Below are 22,164 nucleotides of genomic sequence, written 5' to 3' on the forward strand. Positions count from 1 at the left end.
CCTAGGATTGAGCCTTGGGGTACCCCACATGTGACCTTTGACCTCTCCGATGAGAAGTTTCCAATTGAAACAAAGAAATTAATAGTACTAAATACATATATAAATAAGTAAAGAAATAAATGAGCATGCACATGTAAATATGTAAATCTATAAATCTATAAAAGAGTGCAGAGAAAATTAGATTTAAGTTTCTCGGACTTGGACATTGTAAAGTCTAATGTCTACAGGCAGGAATGAATTCCTCTGTCGTAGTAGTGCTTGGATGGGAGACCACCGGTTAACACAAGCTCTGGAATCTTTCACTCTTCAACACAGGGGGAGCTGCAGTGTAGACTCAGGAGACTGCTCTCCGTTTAACTAATCAAAAACAAGGTAATAGAGCTTCAGAGCGTGACGTCACTGCTCTAGTCGGAGGGGTATCAGCGCCATCTTTGTTGCCACCAACAAAAACGACTCTCTCACAGATATTTTAGCTATGGCACAAACTTGCTGCGTTATTGGGTGTAAGGTCCGATCACACTACTGAAACGGTAAAAAGATGTAAAACGGACTTTGTTTCACTATTTTTCTGCTTGGAAACAACGCGAGGAGGCTAAGCTATTGGAGATAACAAAAAGAAGACAAATGTCTTGGTATCAGCGGTGAGACGTCCTGATATTACCTTCTCCAACATCCCCAGATACCTACAAGTTTGCTCCAGACATTTCTATTCTGGTGAGTGTCTAAATTCGCTTTGTTGGTGTTGTGTCATAATTTATTTTGCTATGATTTTGTCCGGGTGTACTCATGATCAGTTTCTGTTGAGTTCATTTAAGTGGGTCAACCTTGTTTAGGTCGGGGTAATATTGTTTATGTAGCATAGTCCGAGTTTTGTCAGTGGACATCGAGGTTCTTGCATTATTGTGAAGTAAACTATTTTACTAGTGTTATCAGATTTACATGTTTAATAGCGATGTGTTCTGATATGTCCTCTTCAAGGCAAACCGACGTATGAAATGGATGAGCTCAATCCTGACTGGGGTCCAGCGCTGAATATGGGTCAGTGAGGTAAACGCCACAACATCGGACCGACAGGCGCGTCAATTAAAGAGGCGATACAGCAAAACCATCAACAGGTTAGAGACTGTTTTCATTATTTACCCCAGAAGAGGTAAATAATGGAAACACAGTTCCAGAGGCTGTAGAAGAGGAGCAAGTCGGAGAGGCTGAGGAGGAAATGCCGGGAGAGGAGCTGAGCAAGGCTGCAGGAATATGTGTACAGTTGGAAGTGGCCGTTTTCTCTCATTCAATAATTTCATGTGGTAAACATTCATGAAACATTTGATTCAAGCACTTCAAGTTGCATGTAAACAGGTGAAGAAATTAATCACATTTAAAATAAAAATTTGATATTAGTAATACTAGTTAGGTTTTTTTCTTCAGTGTTTCTCAACCCTGGTCCTCACCGCCCCCCTGCTCTGCATGTTTTAGATGTGCCTCTATTCCAGAACAACTGATTCAAATTATTGCATGACTAAATACTGCAGAAGCCTGTTAATCACCCAGAGATACAATCCAGGTGTGGCAGAAGGGAAACACCTAAAACATGCAGGACAGGGGGGGAGGGGTGAGGACAAGGGTGGAGAAACACTGGTTTAGATCTTCACGTTACCTTTGTTATCCCTCGTATCCTGTTTCATTGTGTTTTGGATTTCCTTGTTTTCCCTGGATTTTGGATTTAGTTTATTTTGTTCATTAAAATAACATCCACATAAAGTACGTCCACTGCCTGCTGCGTTTGTGTCCACCGCCACATCATGACACAAACCAGATGAAAAAGCCCATCTTTAAACATTTAATGTGTAATTAAACAATAAAGGTGACACATTTTATGAAATAGACCACACTTTAATAAATATGTTGTATTTAACATATTTCAGGTAAGTGAACATGTAATGAAATAGATCCAGTCCTAGAATTTTATGTAATTGAACATTACAGGTTACAAATGTTCTTATCATCTGAGGTAATATATTTTATGAACTTTTAAAAAAATATTTTTTAAATATAAATTTGGTTAAAAAATAAAAAAGGGGTCAAAATGGAATAAAAATATGCTTCATCTATATAGTTTAGTAGAATAATTTCACAGATTTTGAGTTAATAGGTAACATGACCTAGAAGCTATTGAAAAATACTAAAGAAATAGCTGAAAAAAATATTTAAAAGTGCTCAAATGTAATAAAGATGAGTGTGCCTCATTTATACAGTCTAGTAGAATGATTTCACACAGATTTTGAGTTAATGGGGCACATGATTTGGAAGCTATTTAAAGAAAACATTTAATATTATTTAAAATATTAAATATGACTTAAACATTTTATAGAGGATAGTGTGCCTCGTTTAATAGCATGAATTACCACTTTTTTGTATCAGTTGGTCACAAGACAAAGCATTTATTTACAGGAGTGTTTGGAAACTGACGGTCCCTATGTGAACCTCCGAGCGCTTCAGGAGGCATCGGTAGAGAACAGCTGGCCGAAAGTAGCGTTCATAAATCGGATCAACCTTGAGCTGAACGTCCCTTACTCCGCGGAGGGAGAATATCCAGTATCCAATTTGCAAAACAACTTTGCTGCGGTCGGTAATACAATGAAAACACCGGTGTTGTGACTAGTTTGTTTTGGTCTGTGGGCTGCAAACATGGCGCCGAGCGACGTAAACGTCATACGCTGTGACGTCAGCTCCAAAGCTCTATACCGTCCATGTCCTCTGAAACACATGATAGGCTTTTCACTCCAAGCAGGTTTGACATACACATAAGTGTGCAACAAGCTACATAATAAACTAATCAGACTTTGGTGAATTTAATCCAGTCTATCAACTAAAACACCAGATCACCACATTTATGGTGAAAGTAGTCTTTCTTGTGAAACACGTACAGGGACAAACAAACTCTATTGTGTGCATTGTAAGTGTGCCGTCTTCTCTACATGCTATGTTTGATGGATTTAGAATGTACATTTAGGCAAGTTCTGTTTATCAAAATGTTATCAAAATGACTGCTGAAGTACAGCAGTCATTTTTCTGTTCAAGTGCGGATGTTGCATCAAGCAGAAATGTGTATTTAAACATGTACATTTTATAGTTTAATTTCATATTTTGTGCAAATGGATCTGTCATACAAGTCTGTGGGTTTGCCTACAAAGTACATTTTTACGGTAATTGGTTCAATACACTATTGACTGGCGGGCAGTGCCACAGTTTGGTTATTTTTAGAAACCTTCTCACTGCTAATAAACTCCAGGGTTTCCCCCAGAAAACTTACTAAGCCCAGTAGTCAGGGCGCCAAGGCAATCCACCATGTTTTTGTATTAAAAATTATTATGCTGACAGGAAATGTATTTATATTGTTACTGGACGGACCTTGTTGACAATATACTTAAAACACACAATTATAGTCTTAAAAACAGACAAAAAATACAATTTAAATAAAAATAAATTTTTTTGCACTTCTGTTAAATCCCAATAAAGTAATCAGCCAGTGGATCTTAAGACATGATGCAATGCTGATCACATTTAGAGCCAACCCAAGGCATAAATGAACTAAGCTGCTGCTGAAGGCCCCCAGACTTTCAAGGCTGGGGGCCACAAACCATAGATGTAAAATAACATTTGTTTATTGAGAATGACAATGTGGCTAAATTTGATTTTATGGTTTCAGCAGGGATAAATTTTAAATTAAATAGAAACTCACCCTCTTATTAGCTTTTTTTTTTTTTTTTGCTGATAAACTGTTTAACCTGTCATTCACGAGAGGACCCAAATTTGGGTCCTCTCGTTGTGAATGACAACCTGTGAATGACAGGCTAAATGGGTTATTTAGGGTTCTGTCTTATTTATCTTTTTCTGGGAAAATTTTGAAATTTTTGTATAGTTCTTTTAGTTCGGCATACTTTTGCCTGAAGTTATCTGACCACTGGCCCCTTCAGTCGAACAGTTCTTTTGCAGTTGAATTTTCCTATTGGTTGCAACAGAACGGCTTGGTACAATTTTGTCACTTTGAATATAAAAAGACAGCGTTCCCCTTTAAAACACCTTTGTTTCACCTTTGTTTTATCAAACAAAGGTGATAAACCCTTGATTTCAGGACATATTCAATGTCAATCCACTGTGGTTCTCTTACATGGGATCAATGAAGTAGCAAGCTGATTCTGTACTATCCATTTGGTGACAGAGTACCCAGATGTAGGACGCATAGTGTCATTTGGGAACCATCTATCGTGACAACTGTTATGCTTTTTAGAAAACCAGCTGATTTGATAATTAGGCCCATAAGACACGGCTCTGCAGGGATGAAGTCAAGACCAGTTCTTTTAAGATAAAGACCGAAAGTTTAGAACTTCATCAAATATTTTCGGACATTGCTTTTTGTACACCACAAAACACAAAAATCAAAGCAAAAAAGATTAATTACTCAATCAAAACTACTACTTGTGATTTCACTAATAATGATCATATTAATTAAGTTATTAAATGCAGCCATACATTGATATGCATTCTCTAAACTGAATTAATCAGGTCCAGGTATTGTCCCCCCAAAAGGGTAACCAGCAACCAGCCTGTACAAGAGTCGGGCACCACCTGAACAACCCAGGCCCAGACACTGGCCCCATCCAGATACAGGGCCAGAAAGAGTCCACATGGTCCAAATGAGCCAGCCAATCAGAACAACCCCAGGATGAAACAGTCCCAACATGCCAACAAGCTCCCAACTCATCTCATTTCCATGGACCCACCATAGCACCACAAGCACCTACAAGGCCAACCCCAACCAGTAAAGCAAACATTGAACACACACACACTCAAACACAGACGCCATGAATCTTCCATCCATAGGGGCCATCCCCACAGGAGAGCGCCAACCCCAACAAGCTGAAAAGAACACACCTGCACAGCGTGAGCACTGCACACGAGGCTCTGATTTAGAGAGATGAGCAAAATGCCAAGATCATTTCAAACAGCCTAACTTCACTCACTTACACACTTATGTCACATGCTCACACACCACACACACAATTTTACACACAATACATAGATACATTTTGGTAAAAGGTTTAATGACTAAACTTCTAGGCACTACAAATCTGGGACAAACTGCAAAACAGCCAAAACACTGAGTTCCTTTAAATCAAGGCCAAAAACTCACCTGTTTTTTATAGTTGATTTTGAACCATATTAAATGGAACATTGATGATTCTGATGATGGCACTTGTTTTTTCACTGGTTTCTCAATTGTTAACTGCATTTTTTATACCTTTTTATTTTTGTGTTTTTTGATGTAAAGCACTTTACATCAAAAGTAAAGTGCTTTACTTTACTGCCTTTCAAAACGAGGCGGTTTAGAAATAAACTTGATTGATCGATCGATCGACTGATGATTGACTTTTCTTATGGCTAGACATTGGTTGGCATAAAACAGACTATTTTAGATAGCTTTATAACTTAATACCATTCTTGAATGACAAATGTCCCCTATGGAAACACACACACAACAAAAAATGAAGATATTCATCAACAAACAAGAAAAAACAAAACATCTTTTATACTAACGAACAATTTTGAACAGATTTTCATCCATTCATGTAACTTTGCTCATGTCAAGTATAACCAGCATCTCATACTTTTGCTCAGTCAGTTCTCCAGATTAACAAGAGTCAAAAATTGCTTTCAGATTTTAAAGGTGAACAAACAAAACCCATCAAGTAAAGAGCACAGGTTAGTTTATTAATCTATAAAGAGGAAAATAAAGCTGAGGTATCTGCATCTAAAACACTCAGCAATGGATTGAATGTGCTGTATGGGTCAACACTATACCACTTTTATTTAGAAAGCACTCTAAAATAACCAGAGGTTAACACAGGGCTGTACATATACAAATGATAATAATAAAAACTGAACAAGGTGAACACAGACAATTTAAAATAGACTAATTAAAATAACAATATTGTTTAGATAGAGATAACCTCTCAGGAAAAGGCTTCAGCAAATAAATATGTTTTAAGAATTTTCTTAAACCCAGAACGAGAAGAAGCCTGGCTGACAGGGTGGAGCCAGGCTGGCCCAATTTGGGCCAGCTGCAGCTAAAGTCTGGTCTCTTGTAGTTTCTGCCTGGATTTTGGTAGATTACGGAGCTGCTGGTTGGCAGACCTAAGGAAGGAGGGGGATTACATACAGTTACATACAGTTGTTGTATGTAACTGTAGCAGTTCAGAAAGATAAAGGAGAAGGGGAGGCAGACCATTAGGAGACTTAAAAGCTAATAAAGAAAACAGATCCTGAAATGTACAGGTAACCAGTGAAGAAAATGAAAACCCCATGTTTCCTTAAGACAGAATCTAGAAGAAGCAAGTACAAAGAGAAAAGTAGGGGGCCTAAAACTAAGTCCAGTGGGACCCCCACATTAATGAGAGACAGGAGAGGACATAAACGTAGAGTTGGACAGATATCATTTGCTGAACCAGAAAAGTTTGAGCTAATGTAAGGCATTGAGCCACTGGGTCAAAGGCAGGAATTCAATCTAGAAGCACAATGAGAACACCTGAATCAGCTGCTAAAAACACATTGTTCAAAACTAATAAAAGGGCAGATTATGTGCTACATAAAGCTATAAACCTCTAAAATACCACATCCTTCTAAAAATGCCATTAGTCATTTATGAACTATGTTTTTTTAAAGAGTTTTTGAGACAAAAGGAAGTTTAGAAATAGGTGTGTAACTTTCAAAAGTATCAGGACTGAGATACGGTTTCTTAAGTTGAGGCTAAATATAACTGACAGGATCAACACCAGAGGACAAGAGACTACTGACAACTGAATGTTCAACTGGCTCTACAATGAAGGAAAACCTGATCACCATCTCTTGGTTTTGGTAGATCAGCAGCACAAAGCAATTCTTCACATTGTAAAATGATCATATTGTCAGGAATGACTTTAAAAACAGACACTTCAAGGTTTCCACGGAGTATTTACCTAAATAGAAACTGACCTTTATACAATTTAATTTGAATCTGTGACAAAATCTCAGCCTATCAAGTCAAATAAAGAGAGACAGAGATGTATTGAGATGCTGCGGCATGTGAGACTAAAACGCAACAGCAATATTGTTGTTACGTTTTAGTCATCTTTCAGTGGGTAGCAGTTAGCAAGCATATATGTTGCTTAAATGACTGTATAGAAAAACTTGATGTAACAAACTGACCAGAAAAAGACAAGAACTCATTTCCAGACAACCAAGTTTTCATCTGATTTAACGCTTACCTTTTCAAGTTCAAAAATTATTTTTTTTAATCAATTTCTTTAAGTGACAAAAATGTGAAAGAAGTCTTATTACTCTAAAAAGTGTTTTTGGGCTGCAGTTCATCTTATCTTATTTACATTAATTTCACTTAATTCTTTTGCTTTTGCTATGACATCTTACTTTTTTGTGTTCATTTAACTCAAAACTTACACTCTAAAAATAAAATAGTTGAACCAACTTAACTGAATTGCTTCCACAGGTAACAAGCAATTCAATTAAGTTTATCCAACTTAATTTATTAAGTTTAACCAATTCAATATATTACAATCATCCAACTCAATTTGTTAATTTTATTTAACAAATTGATTAAGTATGTTTAAGATAACAGATGTAAGTCAGTCTTACTCAAATAATTTATTTTGTTCTAATAAAGATTTAAAATCTCTTTGACTTAATTCTACAGAAAGTCAACTCAAACTTTTAATTAGCTCCAAACTACATATTTTGGGCTGCAAACTTCTTAGTTTGCAGTCTAATACTCTATTTACTTATAATTGTAAGTAAGAGTAAATACACTCTTACTTAAAAGTTACAAATCTTTTCTGTAAATGACCTTTTTACTTTGACTTTACTGGAAATAATTAAGTTTGATACCATATTTGTATCCTACGTCTGGCACCATGACTCAAGCTTCCCAGGTAAGCGACTGTGGCTCTGTGGGTAGAGTAGTCGTCTTGTGATCAGAAGGTTGTAGGTTCGATTCCAGCTTCCTCCTGTCACATGTCAATGTGGATATCGGTGTGTGAATGTGACTCTAGTGTACGTTGTAGTACTTTGAATGGTCAAATGACTGTTTTTGAAGCAAACTAACTGATTTGAGTAAGACTGACTTAAATCTGTTATTTTAAACATACTTAATAAATTTGTTTAAAATAAATTAACAAATTGAGTTGGATGATTATAATATATTGAATTGGTTAAACTTAATAAATTAAGTTGGATAAACTTAATTGAATTGCTTGTTACCCATAGAAGCAATTCATTTAAGTTGGTTCAACTTTGCAGGAAATCATAAAGTGAATAAGTTAACATTTTTTGTAATATCAAAAGAGATGCATCTCCATATTTATTTTCATAATACATTGAAATCAGTTAACGCCATGTCTGAGTCTGAACAGCTAACCTCTCCTGTCTATAAGAAGAGACGGAGCAGACTGGACTTCTTGAGGAAGCTAAGATCCTTCAAGGTTTGCAGCAAGATGCTGCAGATCTTCTATCAGTCTGTTGTTGAGAGCGTCATCTGTTCATCCGTCATCTGTTGGAGCAGCAGCATCAGAACCAGGGACATAAAAAGGCTCAACAACCTGATAAAGAAGGCTGGTTCTGTTCTGGGGACGACTGTGGAACCTCTGGAGATGGTGAAGCAAAGAAAGATTCTTCATAAAATCAAGAAAACTCTGGACAACCCTGACCATCATCTTCATTAGACTGTCGTGGGTAAACAGAGCATCTTCAGTCAGAGGCTTCTTTACACATGGCGCATGGTTTTGAAGCCATTGCTTTGGATGGACCAACATCTTGTATCAAGCCTTTCTGTCATCTGCATGAATTCTATGAGAATTTGCCATTCCTTTCTCTCAGCCACCGGACAAACAAACTGACTCTAAACTGAGTAAGATTTCACTGCAAAAACCACCAATAACAATAGAAGCAACAGTAAGACTTGGGACATTACTGCTTATAAATACATATTTTAGTCTGCCACACCTTCAGGCTATCAGTGTTCTGCTAGAAGGGATGAGAACGATCTTTCTGCATTCTATGATAACACCTGGTAAGTCACTGGGTTTTGTTTTGGTTTTTTTTGTTTGTTTGTTTTGTTTTTTTAATTCAACAAGCCAAACCAAAAAAATTAGAAAGTGAGGACAAATTCAATAAAACAGCTGTAAGACACTTTCACAAAAATACAATCACCATTTAAGTTCCTCAACTTCCGGAGGAAATTCATCCTCTGGTGAACTTTCCAGAGCCGGGGATTTAAATGTCAGTTTGTTGTCCATCACTGTGCAGGAACTTGTATTTGTGCACCTCATACACTACTAGACCATTAGTAATAACTGGAGAACGAGGGGCAGAAGTCTGTCCACATCATCATTGTCAATATTAATTAATGACTGACAACATTTAATTTTCCTTTGGAATCAAAAAAGTATTTTTGAATTAAATTGAACTGACTTACTTACTTATTTCTGAATTAATTACTTATTTCAAGCATTATCAACTCTCACTGAGTTAAGGCCCCCACATACTCGGATGCACTTCAGTCCGCCGGATGTCCGCGCAGATAAATTTTTATGACCGCGTACGCGTACTTTGTGTCTAATAAATGTGGGTCTAATAAAAATATGTTAGTGCTCAAAGCTTATTTTCAAAAGGCGATTTTAATTGGACAAACATCCTCTCCTCATATTGTAATTTACTGAATATAACTGTGAAAGTTAATGAGATGGAGATTATTCACGGAGTGGGGCTACCATTAATAAAAGAACCAGGACCTGGAGGAGTTTCGTTACCTGGGACATTCATGGTAGGAGACGCTGTGCTCGAAGATATTCCCTCCACGAGTCACTTCATGTTGCTAAGTAACGTACAAACGCTTTACATTCATACAATTCAGTCGCATGCTGTGTGTTCTGTTTGAGGATGTTGGAGGTTCTTTGTACTTTTATTGTGATTAAAGCGCTGCACATGTTTCAACCGGCTCTGGAATCGTCCTTTTTTGTGAAATGTAACCACACTTTGGAGCGCCTCCGCCGCGACGCCATCTTCGATATTTTCTAAATCAAACTACTGAACGTATACAATACGTCATCACGCAAATACGTCTAACGCAATTTGAATCGATGAGTGTGAAATCGTTAGGCAGATGAACGATTCCAAGGAATTGAACAGAACCAGTTCTCGATTTTCCTTCGGCTAGGGCAACGAATGAAGCTAAAACAACATTAATAATAATAATTATAATAATAATAATACTGCATGTTTTAAATGGGCATTCTTCAGGTTAGCTTATAGAAAATCTCTAAACACTTTAAAAACAGACTGCACCAAAGTGCTGTACAATATCCTTCAAACCACAAAAACACATACGATTAAGACACAATACATTAACAGACAGGACAGGTAGATTGAACTTGATGCCTATGTTTGTTTGAGGCAACCAGGTATTTTGATTTTTTTTTTAGAGTTGACAGTATTCTGATAATTAAGAAAACAATTTTTCTAACTGTCAAAAAGAAATCTGCAACTTATCCGTTTGTCATCACCTCTCTGCAGTCTCACCTGAGAGCACACGTAGTTTCAATGAACCACGGCTCAGAAAATCTGTAGTTTTTTTTTTTTTTTTTTTTCATGGTTTTAGAGGAACTGGAGTTCAAAGTGTTCTCCAGCAAGAAACGCCCTTCCCCCCCACAAACACTAGCTAAGAGGTTGGATGTCAACTGCCATACCTCAGCACAGCAATAGTTAAAACAACCACTCCATAACTATGTCAGCTAAGATACATCTGCTAATGTTGATTGTATTTCGAACAATGTTCACATCAAAAACTCAAGATATTCTGACAATCAACCTGTGCCCAACTAAGCCAGCAGCACCTCAACAACAAGTGGCACACTTTCAAGAAATGGCTTGTCTGAGAGAGGAATAAAGGAAGCTAAACTTGTAAAATGTTAACTGTTTAACAGATTAAAAACTATCTGCTCAGAATTTTGGGAGTTAGGGTGGATGGGTGAGTTGGTTTTGCTCTTAATGAACCAAAGAGTTGCTTCCATTAGATCTGGCAACTATATTAGAAAAAAAAAATAAAAAGAGTTAGTTATTTTGGCCAGAGATAAAATCTGTAAAGTAATAGTTTTGAAGCACTCCATTTATTGCAATCTACAAAGTAAATCTGAGTAGATAGGGACAAGTGCATACATTTACCTTGATATACTATGGCTAATTTTCATATATTTGTCAAATATATTGGCTCTCTGCAACCTACTGCGTTTCCTTAGAGAAAAAACAGTTTTAGGCTACTCGAATAGTAATCTGAACTTGACTGCTATTCATGGGTGTTTTCTCAACATTGCTTTAGATATTTTACATGCATACAATTTTAAAAAATTCAAACATGTGCTCAAGCAAGTGTTGATGATAAAACCTTCTAAACTTCTATAACCAGACATCAACATCCTAATGCATGCTGAGAATAGCCCAGGTTTATTGACCCTACACAACTGACGCTCATGTTGTTTTTGACACCGTTTATCACTTCCTTGCAGTTATTCCTTTTTTACTTGATTTGAAATTGTGACAGTCAAACCAGATAATAAATGGATCCATTGTTCCTGTGATTTCTAGCAAAAGAGGCCAAACTGAAAGTAGACAATTGAGTCACACTTTCTAAATTTGCCAAGAATACACCAATAGATCCATTTTTAAAAGGATTTCTGAAAATCCAAACTTTCCTCATCATAAACAGACACAGTAGACAACGTGCACACGCCTCACCTTGAAAACTGATTATGCTCATATGAACCGTTGTCAGAACAACAAAGGTTTCATGGAAGACAGCAGCATATAGGCTTTATCACACCAGAAGGGTTTCATGGATCAGGGCCGGCCCAAGGCATAAACAAACTAACCTGCCTCTTAGGGCCCCAGGGCCACTAAGGGGCCCTCTCAGTGTAGCTGATTGTTTTTGTTTAGTAATGATTTCTATGTCATTATAATAATAAAAACACACAATTGTATTAAGTGGTGATTTTTTTTTTTACAATAATATATATTTATTGTATGTAGAAGTAGAAATCATTTGTTATGTGGACAAAATGAAATAATAAAGAAATTGCTCTTGGAGGGCCCCCTGGTGGCCACGGTATGTCACGCTTCACTGGTAAGAGCTACAATGTGCAGAGCGCATCCAAACGTCCAAAGCTCCGTGGAAGATAAGTTAGCAAAATAATGTCGGAAAAATAGACTAATTCATCAGGGAGAGAGAAAAGAAAGACGAAGATAGAAAAAGAGCCCATGTAAAGGTTTGTTTTAATGTGTCTTGGTAATGTAATATTTATCAAAAAGATTTGTTGAGCTGCAAAAAGAAACTTGGCGACCTTGAGCGGTCCAGTTCAACAGTCAAAAGATAACTAGGATCAATTGGAATGTATGTGTGATTGCATTGAAATAAATGTTGTAAAGTGCCTTGAGATCACACGTTGTGAATTAGTGATATATAAATAAACTGAATTGAATTGAACAGTTTGTCTGTTAGATGCTGGAGGAAGATGTGGCCTTAACTAAAGGAGAAGAAAATTAACATGAGAAAAACTGCTTCAGTGAACATGAAGTACCAAAGAACAAGTCCATCATTACTGTGAGGTCATGGCCATGAACACCAGGAGCCAGTGCTACAGAGCAGGATCAGCAGCTTCAGGTTCAGTGTTGTATGACAAAGCTGCTTCAGTTCCTACCTGGGTAGGACTCCTTGCTAATCTATGCTGGAAACCCAACCAGAGGAGCAGGTTTAGAGATTTTAGGTCAAATCTCTAAACCTAGAGAGTTTGACCTAAAACCATGAAAAAAACTGCCTCTAAACTAATCTCTGTACACAGAGAGAAAACTGAAGATAAACCAGCCGTGTGAACTTCTTTCACTAGAGAAACCTGGCTAGTGACGTGTCAGCTAGCCAGATAGCCATCCTCTCCATTCTGCTTTATATTATATCTCGTGATGCACCAGTAGGAACATTTGTTCCGGTATCGATATCCAATATTAACAGTTATTGCTGATAACTGATATATATTTATACTTCCCTACTGTTTCAACACCATGAAAAAAATAAGCACACTACTGACATCTCTTTCAATTAAACACCTCCCAGTTCAGAGCTGCATCAATGTCACCATCACTTCCCAAACAGTGATGGCCAATCATGCAGCAGGGTTACAGAATCAGAAGGGTGAGTCCTACCAGAAGGATCCGTGGGATTTCATGGAAGGAAAACCATGAACAGCGTTTGACTCTGCATCACATTCAGTGCTCTAAAAACAAGCAGACTTGTTGAGTGCTATCCTCAGCAAGTTGTTGTCTGTGTCCTCCAGTGATCAACTCAATGCTCAGATGAGACAGGAAGTGGAGGATGATACAATGTCTCATCTCTACACAAAAGCAGGCAGTGCTGCAGCAGCTGCTGCCTTTGGTCTTTAATATGTCACACATTTTCTGGAATTCTCTGTTAATGTTAATGGATTGATTTCTGCTAAAGACAGAAATGCTGGACCTGCTTCATACTAAAAGGTCCAGTTCACAGTTTTTACAACAAAAATTAAAATAAAAAATGAAAAAAAAAAAAAAAAGAATTGCACCTCATTATTCCATAAGATAGTACTAAACTTGACCTAATTCTGTTTATATTTCTGCAGGGGAGCTGAAATTCTTTCTTTTTCTAGTAAAACCTTAAAGGTTGCACAGCCATTGTGAGAACCAGAGCTCATCACCTGTTGAAGGTGTGATCATTAGCACAGCAAGCTGTTTAGAAAGCGCCTCTTTAATGTTTGTGAGATGTGACACAGCCTGGTTGTCACTTCTTTAAGAATATTTACTGAACTCAACATTTTAAATGAGCCTTACATTATCTTTCTCTGTGGCTCATTAAAACAGTCTGATTCTTTGATTAGTTACAAGATTCAAATCTGCTCAGCAGAAAGACTATTGGTATGATGTGTGGTTGTACAGTATGCTTTAACTGGAGAAGATGCAGACATCCATGTCATGTTTACACCCCTTCGGGTTCTGATCAACTACTTAAATTGCATTGATATGAACATTTCTTGTGACAGATTTATAATATTCACAAATAATTGAAAGGTAACCAAGCAAAGAAGCATAGTCACACAAATCCACTCACTAACTGCATTACTTAGTAGACCTCCCAACCCCCAAACACACACACACACACACACACACACACACACACACACAGATCCAGATATACCTGATCAAGATGCACAATGTGCAAAGCTAACTTGTTTGACCTTAAAGGGTCAACTTCCTTGCAATATTAAAACACACACACTACACATCAGTGACACACACTACATACACACACTACGACAGTCACACATTCACTCTATCCAGCCTATGCTCAGAAAAAGAACAGTTCCTCAGTAACATTCAAACACAAGGCGGGACTCAAAGAAACCCCGGCATGATGGCACAGAATGAACATGGTGTCAGTCACTCGGGTTGTGTTACTTGTGTGTGTACTAACTTTTGTTGTTACGAAGCAGAGTAGAGGTGATCCAAGGCTCTGATTGGACCATCCTGCATGAAGGTACAGTCTTGTCGTCCACTGATGATGACGTGACAACCATGGAAAAACTTGGCAAATGTTCAATCCAGATGAGAAATACTGTCAGTGGAAATGCTCTGACTGACAGACAGGACTTGGAGGGTAGAGTCAGTCTTCCAATCCCAGAGTTCACTTCAACACTTCACATCCAACTAAACATCTCAAGCTTGAAATGGTGGGAAACTGTCCAACCAGTCCAAAGGCACCTTCTTCTCTGGCTTGTTTTTCTCCTCTCCCGGTTTGCTTGTGACTTATTTGTAAGGCAACCAACAGGTGTACAGGCAGCTTGTCTCTCTGAAGTAAAAATATAAAGGATGTAATCTCTGTTTTATGTGGATTTACACTATAGATATAGATCTCTCACTCTACTTATATATTGTTTCTCTGTGGATTTGGGAACTATAGGGAAATAAAATATTTGGCTTGTAGGTTTAGCTTTTTGTGGTGGAGTCGGCAGTTTCATGCATTCTGTCTGCAGGCTGGAGCTTCCAGATCGCTGGTGTCTATCAGGTAGTCAGGAAACAAAGTTCTGTTATTCTACTGTGATTAAGAGTTAGAGCAAACAAGAGATAAAGGCATAGTCTTTAGTTGCTTCTGATATGTTCGCTTAGTCCAGGTTAGCACCCAGCATAGTTCATTTTTAATTTTATTTTTGTTTCAATCCAGAGGAGGCATTACGTGACCGTGAAGCCTTAGGCTATAGAATAAAACTTCTCTAGAACTCTCAAATTACCAAGGCTACATGGTCACTAGGTTTCCATAGAAAAACAGACCAATGGTAGAAATTTGGGATAAACTTTTGCAGATTTTTCTTTCTTTCTTTTAAGACATTGACTTGCTTTAGGTTCGGCTAGTGCTATCCAGGCTTGCCCTGCATTTTGCCAGACGGGCTGAGCGAGCAAGTGCAATAGGTTTTGGAAGAGAAAAGGGTAAGGGGGAGTCAGGTTTCCTGCTGCCTGCTTTTACCCCATCACTTACGCTAAAAATAGCTCTGATTACTGGGACTTTCTGGGAGACTAGTCACTGGACAGAGCTGTTACCGATTGGATTAATCCGCTGACCCAAACAGCCCGCGGTGCTGCTTCCACAAATCCCGCTTCAAGAGAGCTTCGTGTGTGTGTGCGTGCGTGCGTGTGTGTGTGCGTGCGTGCGTGCGTCAGTTCACTCAGATCTCATTCACACATTCAAACTCTGCGCCAAAACCCAGAAATAATGTAGTCTCCAAAACTGCACGGAAGGTTGCTGTGAACGACGGTTGCATAAACACAAACAAAGCAAACCGATGCAACTTGTTGCTGATACAGAGAAAGGTCGAAAAGTTCTCCCGACTTCCACTGTCACGATCCTCATGAAAGACGTGTCGCACACAGTACTCCTATTCCTGGATAGATGAGTCGACCAGAGATCGGGAATCAAAAGTTGAATTCCAGTATACTGGTTTGTGCCGTAATGTTCCGCTGCGCTGCGCCGCTGAACTCCGCCGCTATTTTCAGTTCACCAAAAAAACAAAATAAACAAAAAAGAAGAAGAAGAAAAGAAAAAGATCACACAAATCCACAAGAAACTCACGATTTGAGGTAATCACGCGCATGTAAATTCACAAAGAAATGTCAGAGCTGCCATAAGGGGGACAAAAGAAACCAAATCCGGACTTCCTGAGCTTTCTGTCCAGCGCGTCAGAGAGCCTCTTTACGGGCCTCCTCCTGTCGAACCCCGCGGTCTTCCTCGCACTTAGTGCCCGCACATGTCTGTGTTTCTCTGAACGGAGGCGGTTACTTTATTCCCTCGAGGTGGAAACCATCACAAGGGCGATTTGGAGTCATGCTTCTCGCCCGTTTCCCATACCCTGCTCCGCTGTAGTCGGAATCTGTGCTCCTCTGCCATCCGGCTCCCCCACCCTGCTAAAGGACTGAACCACTGGCCGCAGCAGGGGTCGGAGCCCCACTACATGAAGCAGCTTCATTGAACACTCATGTCACATCGACGAGCACAGACACCAAAGAAAAAGTAACGATAACAACAAAATCATCACACAAAATTGAATACTAATGCTAATAGGAGGAAATGAAGCGACATGGACACTGAAGCTAAGGGGAGGTATGGCCCCATCTGGCTGCAGTAGTCCGCTCCAAGCAAACCTCTCCCGTTCTCTCCATTTATAGTAACAGCGGGATAAATATACTGGAACTTTATATACAAGCATGCATAGACGACCTCTTTCCTCACACTCTAAACAATCATCAAACCGTCTCTGAGGAGAGTCTGCAAACGATGATTTCATCTTAATATTCTGTATTGCTGTTGTCTGGAGAGTTTGCTTTTTGTTTAGAATAGACACATTAAAAAGTTTTGAATTACAAATGTGTTGTTGCCTGCTGTGTATGAATGCTTCTGTAACCTGAACCCTCCGCCCTCCCTTTTGCAAACGCATGTATGTTACTGAGACTGGCGTTTTTATGTTAATCCCTCTCAAAAGGACCAATGCTAGCCAAAAATGACAAGCAAAATGAATTGTTGCGTCCACGTGGCCAACAGCGTTTCACTTTGTTTAGTTTTTCAAAGGACTTTAAACTTCCATGTAGTCGGTTAGAAACAGCCTCTACCTTCAATCACCACGCATCCTCCCATGGCCCTGTTGCTACCCGGCGGTAAGGCAACTCCTGCCCAATTGGCTGCTAACAGTCCCATCCCTTACTGTAATTGGGTAATGGCAAGGTTTGTGGGAGGAGCTCCTAGCTCAGTTCTCCATGTCTGTTTTAACGGCGCGAGTCAGGAGCGACGCGGAAATAGTTTGAAGATGTTAGGTAGAAATGGAAAGAAGGACGTGGAGACAGAGCGGGTGGGGCTGGAGATTGAGCCAGCGAGTGGGAGAGAGCAAGGAAAAAAAAGCTTCCTTAAGCACATGCTCCTGAGTGACTCTACAGCTCAGATGTTTGACTTCTCCTCGCCAACCAGCCAAAGCTAGTTGTTACTGTTGCTATCCGAGCATTCCATCTAAATCAGGCACAATGCTGCCTGGGAACAGCTCAGCGGTGTCATAAACCAGCTGACAACTCCTTAAAGCAACACTCACCCCTAACTGTAACTCAGGATCCGCTCAGAAACAAATATCTGACTGTGAGAACCAGGCTTGTTTTTCTCAGGAATGTGCTGTTGATCAACAAATTTACTAAGTTAATTTCTTATCATACCCTACTGTGAAAAATAATTCAACCCATGACACTAAAGAAGCATTTAGCTCAGCTAAATCTTTTTTATTGCTTTTATTTTTGCACTCAACTCAACTCTTCTCAATTATAATGTGGAATTGAATGTAACTAAGTAGATTGGAAGAATTGTTTTCACATCACCCCACTCTACCAGTTAACAGTGGGTCAGTATTTAAAGCTATATATTTATATTTTAAATAAAATTCCAAAAAGGATGGCTTTTTGGAGCTATCAATTTTGGAATTGATATTTTTTTTTGGAATTGATAGCCTTACTGACAATAGTCAGTAAGGCTATTGATTAAGGTTTTTGATTAAGCCTGTGCCACTGGATATTTTTTTATATTTATAATTAATATAATGTGTATTTATCCTTGGAATATGTTAGTAAATATGAATGAGAAGTATTTAATAAATCAGTTCAAGTACTGCATTTACAGATAACAGTATGATGGAGGTCTGGAAGGTTCAATGAGGACCTCAGCGAACATGAGGTTGTCCTATGTTCAAAGAACAGGACAGAGTGCAACTCTCAAGACAATCCTAGGTTCTAAGATTCATCCATTATCACTAAAAACTGGAACAAGAAGCTCTAACACCAATAGTTTCCTGTAAAGGTAGGAAACGCATTCAGAAGAGGTTCTTCCTATCCACCAAATTTAGACTGGAGATGGTTTGCAGCCTAGACTAACTCTTGACATAAAACAATGTTCATTATGTTCCACATTTATGTTTTGTTTTTGATGTTTTTTTCATTCATTTATATATCGGGAATATTAGACTGATGTATCAGTGTCAACACGAAGTGCATGTATGAGGTGGATATTTTACGAAAAAGTACTGTTCACTATTATTGACAATGTCACTCCACTCTTGGATAGGGGAGTTTTCCAACAGAATAACATTCACCAGGAACGCTGGCTGGCAAAAGGAGAGAGCGGCCAGGTCCACTCAGTCAGATTCACTCTCTGTTTCAGTGGATGGTAGAAATGAGAAGAGACATTTAAATAACTACACTGCTTCACATTTGCATTAGACTCCATATATAGACTCCCAGCAGATATTTATTTTTTCTACATGCAAGTATGTTACTGATGATAGAAGATTCACAGGAAACTATAAAGGGGTTTTCCCCAAAAAATTTTAAACACTGCAGCTGTTACTCAGAAAACATCTTTCAAAGAAACCACAAAACTTTAATGTCAATTAAATACCAACTGTAACAGACAAAAGAGACAAATATAAGCTTAGATTTAAATGTCAATGGATTTTTGCAAAGTTAAACAAATTAACCTGAAAAGGCTTCCAGGAGCTGCAACCCACAGTGCAGAGCTGCCCAGTGCAGAGGCTCCTCCAGTCATTAGGTTCCTGCATGTAAACCTTCAACACAATCAGCAGCAGTTTGTGCTATTTATCTTTAAACACTTTGATTTACCAGATTTGGGGAGCTGTGCTTTCTTTTTTAAGGATATATTCTCTGTCACAGTAGCGCTTTATACTAATTTAATAAAATATTTAATTTCCTTATTGTTACTTGTTTTGGCCATCTTTACTGAAAAATACAAAACATTTTGTTTTCTTGAACATGTTTTGTGGAATATCCTAATATTACGCTATGGCTCAAATACTGAATAAAAATCAGCATTTCCCTTCATGGATTTACTGATTGGCTTCTATTAAATCACGTTCAATTGTACTAATGGCCAGACAGTGGAGATTACAACCCCAGTCGGAGGAGGCAAGCAGACTCTGAGACTCACGTGCCTTGCAGCAAAATTCCACCCGGCAACTACACACTGTACCATGGCAACAGCCCTGCCATTGGTCCCCCTTGCGTTTTCAAATGACCAATAGAATGGCCAGCCGCGGGTGATGCTTGTTGCTAGGTAAACATGATGCAGAGGAAAGATAGAGGAGCAGAATTACCATGCAACTACTGCAGGGTGCTTTCAGCAAGAAGTGGAGGAACACTTCACACACGGAGATAACCTTCTCTTTCTCAGCACTTGGTGGTGCCACAGAGCCGAAAGCAAGAGCAAAGAATGACACAGGCAAATGGAATTAAAAAAAGACTGGCCTATTGATGGTGGCAGTTATAATGCCAGAAGAAAGTTACCTTAAAAAATTAGGAGGTACAAATGTACTTACTAACACACACACACAAAAAATTTATATTATATATATATATATATTACACACACACACACACACACACACACACACACACACATACCTATATACAGATCTGGAAAAAATGAAGAGACCACAGCACTGAACCCCATTGAAGACCTCATGGTTATTCGACCAAATATTGATTTCTGAGTTAAAACATTAGTATTGTTGTTTCTAAATGAATATGAACTTGTTTTCTTTGCATTATTTGAGGTTTAAAGCACCACATCCTTTTCATAATTTTTACCATTTCTCATTTTCTGCACATAAATACAAAATTTTTGCTTGGAATTTCAGAGACACGTTGTCAGTAGTTCATAGAATAAAAGAACAATGTTCATTTTACTCAAACAAATACCGTATTTTCTGGACTATAAGCCGCCACTTTTTTCCTAAGCTTTGAACCATGCGGTTTATATGTGGATATTTCTTCAACCACCAGGGGGCTCTTTAGCAGGAAGTGAATCATTGGAAGTCAAAATTGGAAATAGAAGAAAGCGCTCATTAAAACGGAATTAGGTTTAGTTACCGTTCAGAAACTACCGTAATCAGTTCAGTTAAGTCTAAACTTGGCAACATTGCTGGGGACATCGCTTACCTACGTTATGATAAGTTGATCACCCATCCACGTACTAGTACCCCTAAATTATCCAACAATGTATGACAGACAGCCAGACATAGCTGACGCTCACTTCTGAAAGAGAAACATGCAACAGATCACGGCCTATGAGAATATAGAGCTACCCGTATTCCAACACAGAAACTATCATCAGCAAGATATTGAAACTGACATTGATCCTGATAACAACTTTTTCTTTTTCCAACCATAATAAATGTGATATTCAATTGACCTGTTATGACTCAGATTTTGGGTGTCCACTCCCCTCTGCTGCTGCTGCATTGTTGTGGAAAACCTGGAGCGGCAGAGATATCTGTGGCTTATATGTGCATGTTTACTGTTTTTTTGTTTTAAACTTTGGAGGTGCAGCTTATAATCCGGAAAATACAGTACCTATAAAAAGTAAAATTATATTGATCATGTTAAGTGTCATCTTAATATATATGCATATATGCATACATGCTGTGAAGCAGGCGCTGTACCGGTCCGTCGTGGTGAAGAGAGAGCTGAGTCAAAAAGCGAAGCTCTCGATTTACCGGTCGATCTACGTTTCTACCCTCATCTATGGTCATGAGCTTTGGGTCATGACCGAAAGAACGAGGTCCCGGATACAAGCGGCCAAAATGGGTTTCCTCCGCAGGGTGGCTGGGCTCTCCCTTAGAGATAGGGTGAGAAGCTTCGTCATCCGGGAGGGACTCAGAGTAGAGCCACTGCTCCTCCACGTCGAGAGGAGCCAGTTGAGGTGGCTCGGGCATCTGTTCAGGATGCATCCTGGACGCCTCCCTGGTGAGGTGTTCCGGGCACGTCCCACCGGGAGGAGGCCCCGGGGAAGGTCGAGGACACGCTGGAGGGACTATGTCTCTCAGCTGGCCTGGGAATGCCTTGGGGTTCCCCCGGAGGAGCTGGAAGAAGTGGCTGGGGAGAGGGAAGTCTGGGCCTCCCTTCTGAAGCTGCTGCCCCCGCGACCCGATCCCGGATAAGCGGAAGAAGATGGATGGATGGATGGATGGATATGCATACATACACACACCTGCTCAACTGCTGTTTAACGCAAATGTTGAATCAGCCAATCACAAGGCAGCAGCTCACATGCTGATCTACTGGGATTTTCACACACAACCATTTCTAGGGTTTACAGAGATTGGTCAGAAAAAGAGAAAATATCCACTGAGTATCAGTTCTGTGGGCACAAATGTCTTGTTGATGCCAGAGGTCAGAGGAGAATGGCCAGACTGGTTTGAGCTGATAGAACAGCAACAGTAACTCAAATAACCACTGAACGCAAAACATGTTGACCCTTGAGGCGGATGAGCTACAGCAGCAGAAAACCACAGCAGGTGCCACTACTGTCTGCTAAAAACGTGAAACTGAGGCTACAATTCACACAGACTCACCAAAATTGGACAACAGAAGATTGGAAAAATGTTGCCTGGTCTGATGAGTCTCGATTTCTGCTGTGACATTCAGATGGTAGGGTCAGAATTTGGCATCAAC

General features: G+C 39.1%; 1 protein-coding gene across 2 annotated transcripts in view; it reads right to left on the reverse strand.

Moving 5' to 3' along the window:
* The window catches only part of dyrk1b (dual-specificity tyrosine-(Y)-phosphorylation regulated kinase 1B), a 98,426-nt gene that overhangs the window by 44,576 nt on the left and 31,686 nt on the right, over positions 1 to 22,164 (reverse strand). The window contains exon 1 of one of the 2 annotated variants that reach the window (XM_015016973.1): positions 14,591 to 16,108. The exons of the other annotated variant lie outside the window; for it this stretch is intronic. Within the exon in view, the coding sequence (XP_014872459.1) occupies positions 14,591 to 14,693 (103 nt within the window). The 5' untranslated portion in view covers positions 14,694 to 16,108. Of the gene's footprint in view, positions 1 to 14,590; positions 16,109 to 22,164 lie in introns of those variants that run through there. 2 annotated transcript variants of the gene reach the window in all.

Source organism: Poecilia latipinna, unplaced genomic scaffold, assembly GCF_001443285.1.
Source record: "Poecilia latipinna isolate Pla-1442-1.1 unplaced genomic scaffold, P_latipinna-1.0 Scaffold2086, whole genome shotgun sequence".
In the NCBI taxonomy this organism is placed as follows: Eukaryota; Metazoa; Chordata; class Actinopteri; order Cyprinodontiformes; family Poeciliidae; genus Poecilia; species Poecilia latipinna.